Source organism: Engystomops pustulosus, chromosome 3 (genome assembly GCF_040894005.1).
Source record: "Engystomops pustulosus chromosome 3, aEngPut4.maternal, whole genome shotgun sequence".
Lineage (NCBI taxonomy): Eukaryota > Metazoa > Chordata > Amphibia > Anura > Leptodactylidae > Engystomops > Engystomops pustulosus.
In genome coordinates this window covers 141,977,592-141,999,750 of record NC_092413.1, presented here as the reverse complement: position 1 = coordinate 141,999,750, position 22,159 = coordinate 141,977,592, and the positions used below count along the sequence as shown (strand labels likewise).

The window sequence follows — 22,159 nt, the reverse complement described above, 5'->3', positions numbered from 1 at the left end:
ATCACTAGAGGAAAGCGATCTGTGCGGCATCGGGGAATATATATGTCTCCAAGGAAAATACTGCATCTCCATTGTACTTAACACAAAAAATATGGTTTATTGGACTAAATATCATACACAAATAGTCAAACGACAAAAGAAATATTGAGATTCCAGGAGGGGTCCTCAAGAGGTGTCCAATACAAGGTGATTAAGTGATGGTGATATGATGTGATCTAAAAGGAAATAGGAAAAACATAATTAATATCTTATGGTAAAAGACACCATAACCAACACAGAGAATCATAGTCACAAGGAATGCGAGTTGCACATTGTTAGGAGTCACTATTCAAAAGATACCACTCGTTTTGAAGTCGACATTGAGACCTCCTGGTTTCAATGTATTTAATTTATAAATCCATTCCAGTTCTCTTTTTTTCAATAATTTGGTCCTGTCACCCCCTCTCCTTAGTGGTGGAATTCTGTCAATAAGGCGAAATTTGAGTTGGCCCTCTCTATGATTATGTTCCTGAAAATGTTTGGGCACTGGGAGGTCTTTTCTACCAGCCCTGATAGTATACCGGTGCTGGTTCATGCGCGTTTTGAAATCGAGAGTTGTCTCTCCAATGTACCATAACTTGCAGGGGCATTCCAGCATATAGATTACGTGATCTGAATCACATGTCAAGTAATGTTTGATTTCATACGTGATCTCTGTAGAGGGATGTGTGAAATTACCTCCTTTCATCATCATAGTGCAGTTAACGCACTTTCTGCATGGAAAACTTCCTTTTTTTGGGGGTGCAAGGTAAGTCTGTCTTAGTGTTTTTTTGGAGCCCACATCGGCTTTCACTAGCTTATCCCTAAGACTCGGTGTCCGCCGGTAAGAAAAAAGGGGTGGGACGCTAAACTCAGGTATATTGGGGAATGCATCTGACAGGATGTGCCAATTTTTGGATATAATTTTTCCAATTTCGTTGCTAATGCCCGTATAAGTAGAGACAAAGGGTATGCGCTTCAGATTGGCACTCTTCGTTTTAGGTTCTAGAAGATCATTTCTAATGAGATTTAAGGCCCTTTCTTTATGTTCTTTAATCAGGGGTGAGGGATACCCTCGTGCCCTAAATTTAGTACTAAGGATGTCAAAATTTTTCTCCAGATCGGGTTCTCTAGAGACAATCCGGCGAACTCTGAGAAATTGGCTATAGGGTAGTGCCCTTACCATTCTTCTAGGGTGGCTGCTCTTAAAATGTAGCAGATTGTTTTTGTCAGTAGGTTTCACAAACAGATCCGTGTGGATCATACCATTGTTCAATAGCACTTGTACATCCAAAAATTGTATAGCCACCTGGGACCACACCAAAGTATACTGAACATTGCAGTCAACATTATTGAGGTAATTTTGGAATAAAAGCAAATCATCAGATGTACCCTTCCAAATGAGGAAGATGTCGTCTATGTATCGCCACCACCTCATAACCTTGTTGAAGTGGTGGGATACATAGACCGACATCTCCTCAAAATCACTCATGTAGATATTGGCATATGTGGGGGCTACATTCGCCCCCATCGCCGTACCTCTCAGCTGTACAAAAAATGCATCCTGAAATAAAAAGTAATTGCATGTAAGCACCAGTTCAAGTAATTCCATGATTAGTGAAACTACCACATCTGAGAAATCTGTTGCCATTAGTTTTCTCCTTACTGCTGCCAGACCTTTGTCATGACTGATAGATGTATATAAACTGACAACGTCAAATGATGCCAAGATTACATTACCCATGGAGTGTAGATCCGGATCTTCAAGTTTTTTCAAAAAGTCAGCTGTATCTCTAATATAAGATGGGGTATTCACCGCAAAGGGTCTCAAGAATTTGTCTAAAAAAATAGCAATGGTGTTAAGTATAGATCCCATACCAGCCACTATCGGTCTACCCGGAGGGTTTGTAAGACATTTGTGAATTTTTGGCAGTAGATATAAAACCGGTGTGACCGGATGTTCAACTTGTAAATAATCATACAATGCCTTATCAATTAGGTTAGTCTCTCTAGCTCTATCCAGAACCTTTTTAATTTTACGACTAAATTCAAATTTAGGATCACAATTCACCAATTTGTACACTGAGTTATCCGACAGTTGTCGTTCCACCTCTTTGAGATACATTTGTGTGTCCATGACGACGACCGCACCGCCCTTATCGGCAGGTTTTATTGTGAGGTCGCCGTCATGCATAAGATCTTGTAATGCCTGCCATTCCTGGCTAGTGATGTTAGGGTGTCTCAGCTTTTGCGTGTCATTTGTAACTTTCAACTTATTGATACCAGTTTTGATACCTTGTATGAAGGAATCAATGGCTGTAATGGTGACAGTAGGTGTGAAATTACTTTTTACATGTAAATCAAAATCTTTCAATTTCAATAAGGGTAATGAGGGTACATTACTTACACATGGTAAGGAAGGTTTATCAAAGAACCAAGTCTTTAGTTTAATTGATCTGAAGAAACTCTGGAGGTCGATCTCAATGTTGAACCAGTCGATCGGTGCAGCTGGACAAAAGGATAGTCCTCTATTCAGAAGTGATGCTTGTGTTGGAGTCAGGATCTTGGAGGAAATGTTTATGACTAGTGTTTGTCCTTCCTCCTTGTTGTCATCACCTTTGTTGGAACTGATTTCTCTCTTTGGTCTTTGAATTTTTCGGTATCGCCAATGTCTAATTCCCCCTCTTCTGGTGGGTTTGTCCTTAAGGGTAGGGGATTGGTGCTTACCCCTAAAAAATAATCTGATCCGGTAGTAGTGTTGTCTTTTTCTTTGTCTTTAGATGTCATTCTTGCCTTATTCCTACGTGGATATTCCTTCTGCCTTGATGGGCCATGGTTACCTTGGTCACTCTGCCATGCATAAATGGTCCCCTTCTGGTAATCCTCAGCATCACGATTCCATTTTTGCCTTTTTGTACTCTCAAGTTCAACCTGTAACTTGGAAAGATAATCAGTAACTTTGTTCTTAAAGGTATTGTAATCATCCTCTGTTAATGCGTTCTTGAGATCATTATCAACCTCCTGCGTTTTAGCCAACAATTCTTTCAACTCTATTTGTAGAAATTCAAGATTTAATAACAAAACATCTGAAGCATACTTGTTCGATAATTCCTCGAAGCGCTGACAAAATGATACGTTCATAGAGAATAAATTCGGTCTAATGTTGGAGCGCATTCCTTTCGGGATCCTCCCCATCTTATAATATTCGCCTAATGTAGTTAGGTGCAATCTCAAATTCAATGCTCTTTTAGAGTAATTTTCGTACCTTTTCTTTAATTCGTTTGATGATGGTTTCTTTAAGAAGCTAGCGTCTCCTCCTATGCCGCTCACAATCCTTGCAATCTCGTCCTCCGTGAAGGAAAAAGTATGAGGTGGAACGTTAGAACTTTCAGCCATATTGACGTGCAAAGCTTACAATGGTAAAGCTAAAATTCAAGAAAAAATAGCAGCACAGTCACTTTGAGAAGATTGAACTATGGGTGCTATCCTGCACTCTCCCCATGCAGAGTCCACGAAATATAAGAATGAAAAAACGGCAGCACTCCATATAGTGAAAAGAAATGTGGTTTTTATTCCACCTCGTGCGACGTTTCGGCTGTTTCCCAGCCTTTGTCAAGCCAATTGTGTCATGTTATACAGAGATATTTATAGTCACATAGTGATGACATCATAGTATTAGTAAACAAACATAAGTGATCAGTATATACATATAATACAGTGCATATTCTGTTGTGATCCAATGTATAAGTACAGCATATAAATTCACCTTAGTGCAGCGGTATTGCTCATAAGCGATCATATAATCATTACATAAAAATTGCAGATAATATCAGAAAAGTGCTCTAATGGTTCACCTGTATGGGTACCTCCTCCTGGTGTAGTCTAACACATGGACGCTATTCGCGTATCTATCTATCTATCTATCTATCTATCTATCTATCTATCTAGGAGCCATTGAATCCAGGTGAAAATAAAAGTAGTACAATAGATTTCCCCAGTCTGTGTATCTCCTCGGGGCTTGTTCAGACAAGTGCTTCAGAGTCATTAATGTTATGCCCTTGGATAAGTCCAATGAAATAGAAGGGTTTGCTGGCATGGGAAAACTCATCAGAGCAGGATGCCTGGTTTAGGAAATGTAGGTATTTGGCTGGGGGTCATCTGTAATGTGCAGCACTGTCCTGACATCTGCCAGTTCTCTATACCATTGTGTGGGACATGTAGGAATGTTTAGCTCTCCCCCTGACATTATCACATTGTTAAGGAAGTGTAGGACTAGGGTAAATACATTGAAGGGGTTTACCTCTTTAGCTTATGCTTTTTTCTCTAAATGCAGACCCCATCAGTACTGTGCCTCATTCATTCCTATTAGAGATCAGACCCCCTAAGTAATAAAGTGATATGCCAACTCTTTACAGAACGGGAAGACCCCTCCACAATTCCAGCTTCAGTGAGATGACAATAGTGAATTCTGTGACCTTGGACCATCCTGAAATCTTGCCTGTTGCCATGACAGCCTGCCTCATGTATGAGCGGCATAGTATGGAGCAGGTCACTAGGCTATGAACCCAAATGGCACAAAAATGTTGTCTTACTTGCAAAATGACAATTACGCACAAAATGTGGTGAAAGATAAGAGAGTTTGGGGGACATTTACTTACAGTGTCGGTGTCTGCATTGGCTTTGTTACCGACCTGCTCTCGGTAAGAAGACACACATTTAATATTGTGGAGCTGTGCAGAGACATTTCTGGCGCCGAGACTATTTTCTGTCCCTGGGACAAAATCTGTCCCGAGCACCAGAAATGTGTCCAACAGTCCCTGCTAGACCAGTTTTCTTTTGGTCTACTTTCCGCCAGTTTACAAGGGCTGCGACACATAGTAATTGTGTCTGAGTTTCCACTCCGCCAAAGCCACGCCCCTTTTCGGAGAAGAGTCGGAGCAGACGGAAAAAGTCATTTTTTCTGTCCCCGACAGCTAATAAATAGGTCGGAGAGCAGAACATGTGGTGAGAGCGCCACAAAACTGGCGGAAACGCCATAGTAAATGTCCCCCTTTGTGTTTAGAGATTTTGTTGTATTCTATATGTCAATTGTATTGTACAGCTTGCACATAGTGTTTTTGGCTCTCTGTTGTGTGGATACATCGGATTCCTGCTGTATCCTTACAACAGAGGACAGCAGCGTATCCCGCTGTATGCTCATGCAGGATCGATACATTGTCCAGTTCAGTCTCTCTCTCTGAAAGTAATAGGCTGTTGCAGATGTGGCGGGTGTCTTCTGAGTGACATAACAGTATTATTATGCGGACAGTTACATCACTTGGGAAACACCCAGAGTGTACTCTCAATGGAGGCCTGGTATGGATGCCATACAGCAGCCGCCCACTGTATAATGCTATTATGGCCTCCACTCGGTGTGTACATTGCTCCGCAGCAGGAAGATATAGGTCAGCTTGCTGCACTTTTTCATCCAGTGTTATTTGCTGGATGTGAGATGTAATACGCTTTTTGACACATTCAGCAGATACATAGATATGACTGTGATTCAATAATAAAACTGACCCAGGGTGAGCACCACCTTTACGTAACTGAGTCTGTCAACATAACACCAGTCATTTTCAGAGAAAGTTCTATCTTCATCTTTACGCAAAGGAGCTTTTCTGTGTAGAAGGGGCCATGACTGCTGGGTGCCTACTTCCACACTACACTACCCCTAAACAGAAACGGTATGTCTGAAAAGCTTTTATATTGTCTTACACTTTGCAATGTTTACTGTGGGCTCCTTTAACCTTTTTTCATACATCCAAAGGTCTGTCGGGTATCCTTAAAGGACATCTACCACCAAATTACCGGCACACATCACCTGAGCGTCTCATAGCTCCATTGCTTTGTAATTATGCAGCCCACCTGCTTCTAGTATTCACCCCTCCATCCGTCCCTTGTCCCCTGTAGTATATAGCTAGCCAGGGCCCTGCCCCCAGTATGCACCCGGCCAGGCAATGCCCCCCGGATACAGGCAGCTAGCCCTTGCTCCCCAGTATTTAGTCTGACAGCCCCTGCCCCCAGTATATAGCCTGTAGCCCCTCACCACAGCCTATAAGGAAAAAAACAAACACTTAACTCAATTTTTCCCCAGTCTTCTTCTTTCTCTGGTGATACTCCGTGTCCCTGTGTGCTGCCTTTGCACACACCATGATGTCATCAAGTGGCTGATGTCATGATCTGTACGAGGCCAGTGCGCAGGGACATGGAGCTGGAGTGTTTTTGGAGAAAGAAATGTGAGTGAGTGTGTGTTTTCTTTTATAGACTCAAGTATAAGCCAAATTAGGGTTTTTCAGCACATTTTTGTGCTTATACTGAAGTATATACAGTAAGTGTATTCTACTCATGGAATACCAGGAAGATGATCTTTTTATTCACTAAGTAAGAAAGATGCCTAGAATCTTCTGATGTTGTTGTTTTTATTCTGAGCATCCTGTTGATTCTTAACCCCTTATCACCGACACTAGTTTTCAGCTCAATGACCAGACTCGATTTTTCAAATCTGACAAGTCTCACGATAATTGGTTATAACTTCGGAACGCTTTAACATATCCGGGTGATTTTGAGAATGTTTTCTCGTGACACATTGTACTTCATGTTAGTTATAAAATTTAAGTGATACGTTTTGCGTTTCGTTCTGAAAAAAAGTGAAAATTTGGCAAAAGTTTGTAAAAATTCTTCATTTTCCAAGTTTGAAATGTTCTGGTTTCCAGACAAGATGTAAAACTACCCAAAAAGTTTGATAATTAACATTTACAGAATATCTGCTTTATGTTGGGATGATATTTTATGCTTCCGGTCATTTTTCTAGGATGTTATGAGGCGCAGAACTTTAGGTGCGATTTTTCTTATTTTCATGAAAATTGCCAAAACTCACATTTTGAGGGAAAACTCAGCTTTCAGGTGACTTTGAGAGGCCCTAATAATAGTAAAACCCCATAAATTACCCCACTATAGAAACTTCACCCCTCAACATATGTAAAACAACTTCTATTAAGTCCATTAACCCTTTAAGTGTTTCACATGGGTTAAAAAATATGGACCTGCGATTTAGAAACTATAGAATTTTTTTTGGAAAATACATTCATCTAGGCCAAAACTGACATTTTCAGAATAAATTAAATGATGAAACGCACTGCAACGCTTGATGCCCAATTCCTCCCGAGTGTACTGATACCCCATATGTGGTGGTGACTGCTGTACGGGCGCACGGCCGAGTATAGAATGAATGGAGGCTCCATGTACAGCAGATTTGTATTGTCACATTGTACGACCTATACATTTTTTTCTTTTTGGTAATACAAACATATGAGGGCTCATTATGTACGGGATGAGATGCAATGTATAGATAATTTATTTTGGGAGTCTAAAGCTAATTCATGAGATTTTATTAACTATTTCAAGGGGGACACAACAAAATCATCAATTTTTATTTTGGATTGTTAGCATTTTTTTCCCCCCGCTCACCGTAACGTAAAAATAATATTTTATCTTTATTCTCTGGTTCACTACGATTGCGGTGATACCTCATTTATATAGTTTTTCTTATTTTTGCTAAATTTTCCTGAGCAAAACCAATATTGGAGAAAATCGCATTGTTTTTACTATTGACAACTTTTCAGGGCCATAACTTCTGTATTTTTCTGTTGTCAGATCTGGTTGAGGGCTTATTTTTTGCGAAAACAGTTGTTCTTTTCAGTCGCATCATATTAGGGAACGTAACTTTTTTTGATCACTTTTTAGAACATTTTTTGTGATGGTGTTTGATGGAAAATTGTATATTATGGGAAGTTTTTCGAGTTTTTTTTTTACGTAGTTCACCGAGCGGGTTCAATATTGATTTAGATTTATTGTACAGATTAATACGGACGCGGTGATACCAAATATGTACGTGTTTTTGTGTTTTATTTACTTTATTTGCATTTTATGTGATACTGGGGAGATTATGGGACTTTTATTTTATTTATTTATTTAATTATATTATAAAAAGATTTAATTTTTTTTTAAACTTTTTTTTACACTTTCTACTTCTTGGCTTGAATAAGCGATCATCCGATCGCTTATTCAAGCCTTTACACTGCAATACATTTGTATTGCAGTGTATACTGTAAGTAACTGAGCATGCTGAGCATGCTCAGTTACACACAGCCGGGTCCTGCCAGGAGGCGGAACCCGGCACAGAGAGGAGCCGACAGCCCCGGGTCACTCGTCGGAACCCGGGGCTGAGGCAGGAGGGATCGGATCCCGCGGTAAGCACACCGGGGGGGGGTCCGATCCACGGGGGACACACTTGCACGCCGCGGTCATGCTTGACCGCGGCGTGTAAGGGGTTAAACACCCGGGATCGGAGTTTTTCCGATCCCGGGTGTTAGTGTCGGGTCTGGGCTGTGATATCACAGCCCGACACCGGCACTATAATGACCCGGTGTCCCAAAAACTTCTTCTGACGCGGCGCCGTAGAAAGGCGTTGCGTCAGAAGAAGTACCCTTAATGACCGCCGTAAAAAGACGATAGGGCGGTCATTAAGGGGTTAAGATGAGCCAGGCAAGGTACACATCACAGGGAAATATTGGCATCCCTGGATTTGTTGACTCTCATTCTTGCCTATATTCCGCTTAGTCTTGCTTCTGCTTGGTTTTTAAGCTAGACTTTCGGCCTAGGATATTTTTGCAAATCTTTTTTTCAACATGCTTTAATTTGTTCAGTTGTTGTAATTTCTTCCTCTTATCTATATATCTATGTACAGTCACTTACTGATAGGTTTGCTCTCATGACTAGGTGAGTTCAAAGCATAGCACAAATGTAAGCATATAAAATGCATTATATCATATATTTCCCACGTTACTAGAATCAATCTGCTCAGCTCCACCTGCTCTATAGTGTTCTGCGTGGAGTACGCTGCATGCTTACGGTGACAGGTTTGACTTATTTGCTTGCATCTTTGAACTGCTGGATTGCAAATGTCATTCATTAGTTAAAATTAATTTATATAAAAAAGTATGATGTGTAGCTCTCATAAAGGTTCTCATTCTCTTAATGGGTCTTTTGGGCTATTATTTTCAAAAGGGCATTTGTATAGGATTTGTTTTAAGCTCACAGAAACCATTTTTAAATTGTGTGATTCACACATACTTGATTATGAGTTTTATCAAGCATGAAGGACAGACTGCATGCTTTGGTGGCATCATTGTGTCACTGGCTGGTTGTGTCAGATTTGTACCTCCCACAGTAAGACCCCTGCCTAATGTCATGCATAAGGAGAGGTGAATTACTGGAACAGAGGAATTGGTTTAAAAGGGAATCTACCACTAGATTTAAGCTAAATTAAACTAAATATACTCATCTCACTGCCTCTTCACCATTGGTCTTCTTAAAGTTTAACACACCCGTGACGTCACCGCCCTCTTCAGCATGGAAGATGACGTCACTGAGAGGCGTGAATAATTTTCACCCCTTTATGTATGTGTATTGAGGAGGCACACTTTTCGAGACTTAATGTGGTTGTCCCAACTTCTCAAATCGACAGGATAGGTTATAACTTCCTAATTGGTGAAAGCTGGAACCACCATCGATCTTCAGCAAAAGGAGCGTCAGACTCTCCGTGTGTCTCCAGTTATTGTGGTCTCTGTGTCATCAGTGTCTAATCAGATTCTGAGCCGTATGCACAAAAAAGGTGTGCATACTGGCTGGTTTGTCTCGGCCTCTGGAAGCATCACATGATTGTGTTATCTAGCAACTCATCTGCAATTATAGACTTCATGTGAATGATACCTGTATGGCATCCGCGTGAATCAGTATTTTTCACAGCCGCACAGACTTCTATGGGAAGCCAAGGGCCATCCATCATCAACACGGGTCAGTGAAAAACACATTGCGCCCATTGAAATGAATCTGTCAGTGTGTCATCCACAAACTGTTTGTGCTTAGCTCTGCCTTGGCCACTATAGTGCTGGCCAGCCACTATTTAGGGGGCGGAGCCTTTAGCTTTATCACCTACATGGCTGTTTGGGGGGTGCCGGTATTGGATCTCCACTGAGCATATAATGATCATGAAATTGCCACGGTCATAGGAGACTCTTTAATTTAATAGCACATACGGACCAACATATTGATTCACCCTTATCTTCTTTGTTACTATGGTCTCTGATTCACAATTGTTATTTTGGTATAACCTTGCATTGTACAGTTGCTATTATCCTTGTTAGTTGCTTCTTCACCAGACACTGATGGGTACAGTGTGCATTGCTGGACAGCCGGGAACAATCTGAGGCTTCTTATCTCCAGCTAGTGAAATAATGGTGAATTCTTGTCCCAGCAAATATGCAAGTGTATGTAGGAGGCTGGAGCATCTTACCCTGGTTACTAGGGGGACAGCAAGACAAGAATGTGTAATCTATTGTGTGTCATGTGAAGCCCCCTCTGCCTTCAGCCTCTGACTCACTATAGGCATCTGCATGACATTTTACTGCAACTTCTAGAATGAAAGTTCCTGTATTGTGTGCAGCCCTTCTTGTAATGCCAGCAGGTCATGTGCTCCAGAGTGAGATACTTTTTGTATCGGCTCTGCCTTAGGCTACATTTACACGATGTGTGCCCGCCGTACCAAAGGCACACATCGGCGCTGCTCACCCCAGCCCCTAGTGATATATGGCGCACTGTGCCGTATTCTGGGGAAAGATAGGACATGTCTCCCGGCTATGGAATAGTACGATGCCGCACATGTGCTGCACTGTACCGCTTCTGTACGGCGCCGTGAGCCCATCTCATCTATGGGGGGATGCATATACGGCGTATATATACCGGTATATCGGCCGTATATACGTGCCCCATATGGCCGTGTGAATGTAGTCTTAACTGGTAGAAGAATGAGAACTGGGGTTGTCTGCTGTATACAAATGTACAGCATATATACACACATACAACATATATATTGTGTGTGTGAAGCATTAAGAACAACCGGCTTACAGTCGACCCATTGTTACAGACGTACCTCTATAGCCCCAGGCTGCAATGATCAGCTTTATTGATAATGATTCTTATCATGACAGCACAAAATTCTTAAAATCCAATTGTCTCAGGGACAAAAAAACATTTGGTGTGGAACTACAATCATAAAATAAACCTGATCCGACTTGCATAAAAATTCATTTTGAGAACAAACCTTAAGAACCTGTCTTGTACGTAACCCAGGGACTGTTTCTATAATGGTGCACATCCTCTTTAGTGTGTCAGGTTGTATATTGGTTCCCCTGACACTGCGGGTCCCATAGCAGCAGCAATGGCTGCTGCCACTGTAGTTATGCCCCCAACTGTAGGTACCTTTTTTTATTCTCTAAAGTTTTGGAGCTTGAGTGAGCGCTTTTTGTTGCTTGCATTCACCACTGGGTGAAATACACTGGAGCACCAAATGCATGAAAGATAAGGATCTACATGGCAGCGCCGAATGACTGTGGTGGCCATATTGATGCAGTGACTGAGTTTTGCTTAGCCCTGCAGAGTTTATTTCTTACTGTTTTTTAAGTGGTTTGATGTAATGTGTTGATGTTTATGTGAACTTCTGACCTGTCGTTAAACAGTTAATTAAGTGGGGCGAGGTGGTGTGTATCATGTAACAACTGTCATAACAGTCTCTCCATCTGTCCAGAACCTCCCAAACTTGTGCTGGTCTCCTTCATTACATTCCAGGGCAGGCTAATTTCTCCTTCCCGGATTTCATATATTAAAGAGAACCCGTCATGCAAAATAACCCCCCTAAACTAAATATATTTTCATAAACTGCCATTAGAGAGCAGTGCCTTCATTGTCCCTCTACATGCCTGTAAACCTAAGCAATGAGGTCCTTAAGCTGTATGCAAATGACCTGTGAAATGTCCAATGAAGCATTAGCATATTCAAGCTGTCCACTCTATTCATGACTGGGAGGCACAGCCACACCCCCAGTGCATGACTGGCAGCCTGTATAATGATGTAAGGCTGTATAATGATGTGAGGCTGTATAATGATGTGAGGCTGTATAATGATGTGAGGCTGTATAATGATGTGAGGCTGTATAATGATGTGAGGCTGTATAATGATGTGCTTCCTGGTGCTGGCGCCCCCTGCAGCCTGTGTGTGCATGTGTGTGTATAGGAGAGATACAACAGCTCCAGGCAGCCATGTTACAGCAGAACATGTCAGATTCATGTGTAGCTGATGTCTGTGTCTCTCACCTGTATATTAGGAGGATGCAGCATGTCAGCAGATGCAGCACACACACTAGCCATGCTTTACTATACATTACACACAGACATGAGCAGGGGGAGGAGAGGGGAGGGGTAACAGGAGTGACATCACTGCCTCTGACCATGTGACCAGCCTCATTTACATGATAAAGAATAGATGATTTTACAATGAATAATGTATGAAATAACTAGATAAAGGCTGGGATGGGATCCTTGTGAGCTGCTCCAACAGGTAGAGGTGACAGAAATAGTGACACACACCTGATGACAGGTGTCCTTTAAGTTATACATCATGTAGCTATTATTGCTTTCTCTTCTGTTTGATACTTCCTATGAAAAAAGTAGCCATTCATGTTGATGATGTTGCCATCAGCTTGTCTGTTCTGTCTGATGCACCTTTCTTGTCATTAATGGATATAGTGACTACTGGATATTATTGTAACACCCAATTGTCAATTTAGTTAAAATCTAGTTGGAGGAGCGTAACATAGGTGACAAAAAGATGTACAAAATTGTTAAGGTCTTTACCTGGTACCTGAATGTCCAGATCAATTTTTACCGTTCTGTTATGCTCCTCTTTATATGACAATATCTTTGGAAAAACTTAACATATCATAGCAGTTTTTACATATCTGTCGTCCTTTCCCAGGTTTAGCTACAGATGCAGAGTTTACATGTACTCCAGAACATGCCAGCACTGTCTCACAACAGCTTCTCTATTCTTCCTGCAGCTGATAGGCTGGAGTGGGCACACTTCAAACCCATATATCCTCTTAACCGTGGCACCCAGAAAGACAGTTTTGGTGTCATTTTCAAGAGGAGAATCTCCCTTTTGAGAATAGAAGATGTTAATGTTAGTCTGGAGTGTGATCTGTAACTTTTACAATGAATATCTCTGGTTCTGTGGCAACTAGAACTGAAATACTGATGCAATAATAAAATGGAAGATTCTCCTCCAGAACAAATGGTTCAGAAGATATAGCTGCTGTCCCCATGTTATACATGTGTTGTCTGCACAGGGTATATGCGATTAGGATGTATATAGTCATATGGCAACTGTGAAAGGGTTTAAGATGTAACTGTAAACTTAATTGGAAAAAAATTGGTTTTAGCACAACTGGAGAGAGCTTTTAAAGGAAACCTACCAGTTCAAATGGTAGGGGTAAGCTGGAAATACTGAGCACCGGCTCAGGGTGAGCTGGTGCCGGTGCTTACTTTCGTTAGTGTATCGCGGTTTAAACACTTTTTAAAGTTTATAGCAGAAGCTGCGGTATTTACAGCTTACCCCTACCATTTGAACTGGTAGGTTTCCTTTAAAAACAATCCCAACAATATATGTATCATGCTTCTGGCTTAGTCCTAGCTTGAGATATAGCCCTCATATATCTATCAGCCTGAGGGCACAATCAAACCAGCAAATCAGGGCACAGAATCAGTGATATTGTTTGCACAGAGATCTAGCACAGAACAAGTCGGATAAGACACAGAGCTGAGAGCAGAGCGCACTGGATCTCTGCATCATGGTAAGAAAGGATCATACAATAATCTACTACACCATAGAAAGAGATATGCCCTGTACCCAACCAGGGATTCATACTTATTATGAGTATGCGTTCTATTCCCCTCTCCCCTCCTGCCCCTAGTTCTATCCACCCCCTGCCCCCAGTTCTAGTTTCCCTCCCCCTCCTGCCCCCAGTTCTAGTTTCCATCTCCCCTCCTGCCCTCAGCTCTCAATGTTATTAGTGCTGGGTCATTAATAGGGCTTTATCTATAAACGACTCCTTTTTCCTGCGATCAAGGAAAATACTTCAGCATAACACTGATTGAAAAACCTTTAGTTACCCCTCTCAAATTATGTTCTTAATGAAGTTTGTTGAGATATTTCTGGTGGATGAAGTCAATTTCTGGCAGCACATCTTAATACAGCATGTGGAAGACATTAATAGTTCCACACCCAGACCAGATAAATGATTCATGATATTCCTAAAGTCATGGAGAGGGAGATCTTACTCCGCAACCATCGTGCTATATTCACATGTGTAACCATATCGTTGTGTGTGAGAACTGGGAAAAGTGATGTTATAATCCAGGTTTGCAGCTCTTGCAAGTGCTCTGGACGCATCTTTCAGACAGAAGATCTTTCTGTCCCTCTGCGCTGTTCTGAGTGACCGAATCCAACCAAATTCTGGAAACTGCTCCTATTCTAAGCAGAGGAGGGAGGCTACGGTGCAGCACGATGCAGAGCTACAGAACAGGATTATTGTCCTGGCAGGATTGCAATCCTGTTACTACTAACTGCATAGTAAAGGCAAAGGTATAACTCTCCAGGGATACTACCTAATTATGGTCAAAACTGCTGACCTATTCCTTTTAAGTCAATTTTTAGAAATCATGGGGGACATTTATTATAGCTTAAAATCTATTTCAGTTTGTTGCTAAAATGACACGGATATGATCTGTGTACATACCCCATGTCTATTTGACGGTATCCTAAAATGGTGACAAACTGAAGCCCAATGGGATCTGTTAATGAAGACTGCAATCAGATTAGGCACAGCTCAATATAATTGGTATATCTCTGAACTGGTTATGCACCAAAAATAAAATCTGCTCAAGCATGGAGCTGCAGTAGATAACAAATGTATAATTTTCATAGAAAAATGGAAATGGGTAAAAAAGTTTTTGTTTAAAAAAAAAATAGAAAATATACAGTATATATATATATATATATATATATATATATATATATATATATATATATATATATACAGTACAGACAAAGTTTGGACACACCTTCTCATTGAAAGAGTTTTCTGTATTTTCATGACTATAAAAATTGTAGATTCACACTGAAAGCATCAAAGCTATGAATGAACACATGTGGAATTATATACTTAACAAAAAAGTGTGAAACAACTGAAGAACCTAGAATATAAGACATATTTTCAAAGTAGCCACCTTTTGCTCTGATTACTGCTTTGCACACTTAGCATTCTCTTGATGAGCTTCAAGAGGTAGTCACCAGAAAAGGTTTTCACATCACAGGTGCCCTGTCAGGTGTAGTAAGTGGGATTTCTGGTCTTATAAATGGGTTTGGGACCAACAGTAATGTTGTGCAGAAGTCAGGTGGATACACAGATGATAGTCTTACTGAATAGACTTTAAGAAATGAAGGTCAGTCAGTCTAAAAAATTGGGAAAAGTTTGAAAGTGCCATCAAGTGCTACAAAGAAACTGGCTCACATGAGGAAAGGAAGACCAAGAGTCGCCTCTGCTGCGGAGGATAAGTTCATCCGAGTCACCAGCCTCAGAAATCGCAGATTACCAGCAGCTCAGATTAGAGACCAGGTCACTGCCACACAGAGGTCTAGGAGCAGGCACCTCTCTACAACAACTGGTAAGAGGAGACTGTGTGCAGAAGCCTTCATGGTAAAATAGCTGCTAGGAAACCACTGCTACGGACAGGCAACAAGCACAAGAGACTTGTTTGGGCTAAAGAACACAAGGAATGGACATTGGACCAGTGGAAATATTTTCTTTGGACTGATGAGTCCAAATTTGAGATCTTTGGTTTCAACCACCGTGTCTTTGTTCGTTGCAGAAAAGGTGGGCGAATGGACTCCACGTGCCTGGTTCCCACCATGAAGCATGGAGTAGGAGGTGCGATTTTGTAGGGGTGCTTTCTGGTGACACTGTTAGGGATTTATCCAATATTGAAGGTATACTGAACCAGCATGGTTACCATAGCATTTTGCAGCGGCATGCTATTCCATCCGTTCTGCGTTTATTTTTCAACAGGACAATGATCCCAAACACACCTTCAGGCTGAGAATGCCAAGAGTGTGCAAAGCAGTAATCAGAGCAAACGGTGGCTACTTTGAAAATATGTCTTATATTCTAGGTTCTTCAATTGTTTCACACTTTTTTGTTAAGTATATAATTCCACATGTGTTAATTCATAGTTTTGATGCCTTCAGTGTGAATCTATGTATCTATACAATCTGTATATATAAATAATTTTGATGGCCACCTTGTCAGAACATTGTGTAGCCTTTGTATAATGTCACAGTTTTGGCGCGCAGACCCTACGTTACACATCTCATTATAAATGGTAATGTCAGCATACTGACCTAGGCTATAGAGGAAATGTCTGAATCTTTCATTGGCCTGGTATATTGGCAGGTGCTTATACCAAGTAGACATCACATCACAAGACATCAATGATAGCACTTTGATTCCCCACTATAAGATCTATAGTAGGACCTATTAATACCTGTTCTTCCCAAAAAACTATATGGAAAGAATGTGATCATGCAACATCCCTGTTATACTGAAGCAAGCAAAAACGTTTGGATGGGCGAGGTTCCCTTAGGAAAGGGTGTATTTTCCACATTACGTCCTTGAGTTGGCGAAATGTATGAGTGCAAGGTTATAGCTTGCTCAGACAACATTTTGTATGTATGTAATTTTTCTTAGAAAAGCATTAAATGTTGGAAATGGATTGTTGCCACACTCCACAAAGAGCTGCTTGTATTTATTTGTGTATGGGATAATGCTGCTCCAGATGGATTGTTGTACCAATAATTCAGTAGAAACAATGCCTCAGTGTGCCGATTTAGTGCCTTATTGTAATGAAATTATTAGGGGTGGGTTCTTTGACTATGGACCACACTGATTTACAGCTCATTTCCTGTCCAGTGAATATGGGATAAGATGTCTTTTTCGGATACCCACTTCATTCCAATGTCCCAATCCTTGCATCCCTTTCCCGTAGAAACTATGCATTCTTCTAATGGGTGACAAGCTCACTTCAGTAGTTTCTATGTCGTTTTTATTTCCCCCACAGATGACAGCAGGAGTTGTAAGAAGTCCATGAGGCCTGGCTGTACTGGCTATAACATACCGCATCTGATTTAGCCACATACAGTTTATATTTCTGTCTAATAAAGAAGTTTCTCTCTTTAGTGGGGACAGCATATTTCTTCACCATCTGTTTAGCACATTCCCTGTAAGCAAGGCTTTTCCAGGGTCCTATTTTTCTCCGTGGGGATATGTGAGTGTGTGTACATCTGTTTTCTAACTTTGTTCCATATTATGAAAGGATAAGAACAGTACAGTAGTAAACAGACATTGTAAAACACGCTTCAACTTGAGGCTAAATGCAGTAAAAGTGACTTCCCTACAGTAGTTTTTTTTTGTTGGCATCCCAGGTAAGTAGTTTTCTTGAAATCGAGGGGTGTCTGTGTGAAATAAAATGGTGACAGGACGCACAGTCCAGCCCTTCATACAGCACTTCTGCGCGATCTTACATGGTCCTGCTTTGATGTGGATTCTTTGTCTGCTTTTAGATAAAATATGTATTTAAGAGCCCTCTTCGTCTTACACGCAAGTGGTTCACTTTTATTATATTCCTTTGTTGTTTATATGTCTTGTTTAAAGATCCATCATAAATTGAGGAGTAGTCTATTGTTTTGAGCTGTTGTGTCTTGAAGGGGTATTCTCATCTCCAGTCTTTATAACACATGATATGTCACAACTGCCTGATAGATGTGTCTGGGCTGAATGTAGCATTGGCTGCACCTGACCCAGCCGTGTGAAGGGGGTCTGGAGACTTCTAATAAGCCTGAGGGCCATCGCCTGCTCACTGACTGGCAGGAGGAGAAAGAGGGTGGCAGTAAGCTCTTCTGGGGATGTGAATAACGATGAGACAACATGATCTGGTGATGCCCCTATGGCTTATTAGCATAGTTCTTAAAGTACATTTTTAGGAGAACCTCACTTTAAAAAGGAATCTTAGGAACGGATGCAGATCGAGTGGCCTAGAGCAGCATGTAAATGACACTGCTGTACATTACAGGAAGGTGCAGTAGATTTCCTTTAAAGGACATCTAACATCAGTTTTACTGAAGGTAGACGTGTCCTACTAAGAAGTTTGTTGCTTAGGACTTTTATTATAACTCTATATGGCACAGATTTTGGCAATATAGAGTTATAAAAATGATGCTAATTAGTCCGGGGCGCTCCGGCTATGTCACCAGAACTCTTTTAATTCACAAGTCACACATCCACAGTTCATAGAGCAGGTGATGGGCAAGACTTGTATTGGAACGAGGTGTGGATAAATTAAACGAGGAGGCGCTCTGATCCTAATTCACATCATTTTTATAACTGTATATTGCTGCATATAGAGTTATAATAAAAGTCGTCTTGAGGAGCATTGTTCCTCAAGAACTTCTTAGTAGGACATGTCTACCATCAGTCAAATTGATGGTAAATGTCCTTTAAGCCATAAAAAGCACATTTAACAAGCTACTTCATGGTGACTGTGTTGTTGTAGGAGAGAGCAAAATTGTTCTCCTCCTATTCCTCACTGTTCTTGAGCTGACCCTGTCCATGTCCCTTGGCTGTAAAATCACAAGTCCATAAGTCTTAAAGGGAAAGTTGTGTATAAGCAGACTCTACTCTCTTTCAGCATGCAATCCATTCTCTCTGACTTACAAATGTCCTGGACCTGCTTGCCATGCAGTAAATGCTCAGCTGGCAGCCTGCACCACATTGAAATCCACTTGGCGGAGGATCTGTAATGGAGGGAATCACCCATTTATTTTCCTATGCCATGCTCACAACTATTTCACCGAACATATTTTTCTTCTGAAAACCGTTTTAAAACAAAATGCAACTGCGTTGTGTAAACCCTGTAAAGGAGACAGATTTTTTAGGCTTGTATAAACATTTCTCTTTATGCTTTTATTGTACCTTCTAGTTGACATCTGCACATATTTCTCATGGAAACAGTTGTTACTCACATTCCTGATTGGTTTCTTCTCTCTCCTGTCAATGAGGTTCAGTATTCTGTATCCCAAATCTTATAATGACAGTGGTCATAGCAATAGAGGTTCTCTCTCTCTATAGTGTTGCATTCTGTTCTACCTGTCTAACAAGATAGGAACAGCGCAGGATGGAAAGTCCAGACTTGTTCTACAACAGAGTTTCTCAACTTTTTTAAGCCAGGAAAGCACTAGTGTCAGAAAGCTCCATGCGTATATCCCCGAGGATCAGGTACCAGGCTCTCTTTGGCATATGTCAGACTTAATAGCAAAACATGTAATGTTATATATTGAAGAATTCCTTTTTATGATGTAACCCTGATATAAAGCAATATGATCTGTTGCTGGTAGAGGGGACTAAGGATGTACAAATGGCAGTAAAACTTTTTCCTTATGATGGCACGTGTGGCACTGGCAGCCTTCCTTTGTTGTCATGGGGGCACAACAGTTTGGATTTATATTGGCTCTAAGGAGGCATATAGATAGCTTCTGGTGACTGGTCCATTCAGAATCCTTTATCTATATGTTTTATCCCCCAATGAACGACTGGACCATCGTACACGTCACTTTCACCCTCATAGATTGTAAGCTCTGGCGAGCAGGGCCCACACTCCAATTGTTTAATCTGATTATGTTATTAGTCTGTAATGTCTTGTTATATATTTGTATATGTACCCCATGATCTGTACAGCGCCGAGGAACACAATGGTGGTAAATACTAATAAAGATTATTATTATTATTATAGGCATTCTATAATTGGAAGATGCAGTATTAGATCAAGTTCACCCTCATAGACTGTAAGCTCTTGCAAGCAGGTTCTTCATTCCTATTGTTATATTTGACTATGGTTTTACTCTGTAATGTCGTATTTTAATAATAATAATAATAATAATTTATTATTATTGAATTATTCTGTGACTCTGTCTAAAGGTTCCTATGGTTAATGTAATTATTTTTCCTAGTTCGAGTCATTGAGTGATCAATCCAGATAATGTATCACCTAGGTAAAGATAAAGTATTTCTATATTGGATTTGTAACCAATGCATATTTTGTGTTGTATACAGAATGGCATTTTATGCTGAGAAAAAAAGACTGGGAGGATGGGAAGTCTGGAAAACATGGATTTAGAGGAGTTCCCTCCTCCACCACCTGAAGGTAATACAGCCAATAGAAATACATGTCAGCTCTTCTGCCCAGTCTAGGCAATACGATACAATATGATCGTACTTTATTGATTCCCTGGGGGGAAATTCTTTTGTACATAGTGTTCTGGCAATTGTTACACACAGTTAGAAAATGTGTTGCTAGTTCCTTAGTTGCATACAAACATAGTTACAGGACATACAGCGATACAGCACAATACAGGTTAACATGACCACATTACATTACATAAGGAAAAGAATTCCGGTACAAAATGACACCAGTCACAATAACAAAGACAGTTTATACAACAATCTAACAGGACAATGCTCGGTGAGGTAGATACATGTGTGGTTAGCAGCATTCTCTAGTTGGTAGACACTGACCGCAGTATTCTTCCTTACAGATACTGGCAGGTAGTCTGTACATGTATTGTGATAAATAGAGTACATATATGTATACATGCATTTCCCTCTATTTTCTAAGGTTTCTAGGTCCAGTAAGAATACTTGTCATCCTGTGGGTAGTCGGCCGCGGCCTGGTGGCTCATTGTCTATTAGTAATTCTCTTTCTTTGCAATGTTACAAGGGGAAATAGCTGGAGCATGGGTGATATGAGGGGGCAGTGTTCTGGAAAGAGCTGAAGACAGAATGTGAATTGTTCCCATCAAAGCCTCCCTTGTCACTGGGGCTTGACACTCTCTGAGACCTTCATGAAAAGGAGAGATTATTTATAATGGCAGCCATCATAGATGCACAGCACTTCTGTTCTACAATCGTTAGATTCAGAAAACGGACATGCTTCCTTTACACATGCCCTCCCACCAGTTACATCTTTGTCTATTATTCCTACATACATATTGTAAGAAGTGTTTTATCTCAAGGATTTACTTATCTTCTTAAGATTTCTACTCCCAGTGAACACCTTCTCCAAATCCTTTCTCAGGATATTGCTGATTCTCAGGATTTGCTGAGCCAAGTAACATTCAGTATGCCTTTTCTTTTCTACATAAAGGTATAATGCAGCACACATCAATGTGATTGTTTCGCAATAAAAATTGCGGGGCTGGCTGCCTATAAATGACACCGGGCTGGCTGGCTAGCTATATTACAGGGGGCTGGCTGGCTTTATACTGGGGTGTTTTTGGTGGTAAAATTAGGTGCCACGGTTATACGTGGGTCGGCTTATGCATAAGTATATATGGTAAGTTAAAAAGTAAAATTAAAAAGACATAATAGTTCAAATAGTTCAAGGACCTTCTTCATAGCCATGTGAGGGAGGGATGCATAACAATGAAGTGGGGGGGGGGGTGTGCATAAATTCGGTATGGGAGGAGCCAGGAGGCACTCGGCTGACGCGACCCCGAGCGCATCCGGCTCATTTGTATATTTTTATAACCTTATTTTCTGGCTCTGCAGGAGGCCCCATAGAAAGTTAAAGAAGTCTCAGACATCCCCTGTAGGTAACAAGGGTGCTCTATAGGACAGTGTTTCGCCGAGAAAATGATGGCAGATGTGCTTTAAAGACACTTTGGGGCAGATTTACTTACCCAGCCCATTCGCGATCCAGCGGCGCGTTCTCTGCGGTGGGTTCGGGTCCATCCGGGATTCACTAAGGCAGTTCCTCCGACGTCCACCAGGTGTCGCTGCCGCGCTGAAGAGCATCGGAACAAACTGGAGTTCACCGAGCCATCGAGGGTGAAGGTAAGCGCGTGTCCCGCAACACTTTTTTTTTTTTTTTTTTTTTTAAATTCGGTGGTTTCACCAAATCCTTCGGGTTTTCGTTCGGCCATGCCCCCCCGATTTCCGTCGCGTGCATGCCGGCGCCGATACGCCACAATCCGATCGTGTGCACCAAAAACCCAGGGCAATACAGGGAAAATCGGCGCAAATCGGAAATATTCGGGTAACTCG

General features: G+C 41.1%; 1 protein-coding gene across 3 annotated transcripts in view; it reads left to right on the top strand.

Annotated features, from left to right (window-relative positions):
- Positions 1–22,159, top strand: part of ARHGEF10 (Rho guanine nucleotide exchange factor 10) — a 126,618-nt gene that overhangs the window by 5,029 nt on the left and 99,430 nt on the right. For all 3 annotated transcript variants that reach the window (XM_072142331.1, XM_072142330.1, XM_072142329.1), the window contains exon 2: positions 20,171–20,261. In XM_072142331.1, the coding sequence (XP_071998432.1) occupies positions 20,207–20,261 (55 nt within the window). In that variant the 5' untranslated portion in view covers positions 20,171–20,206. The remainder of the gene's footprint in view (positions 1–20,170; positions 20,262–22,159) is intronic.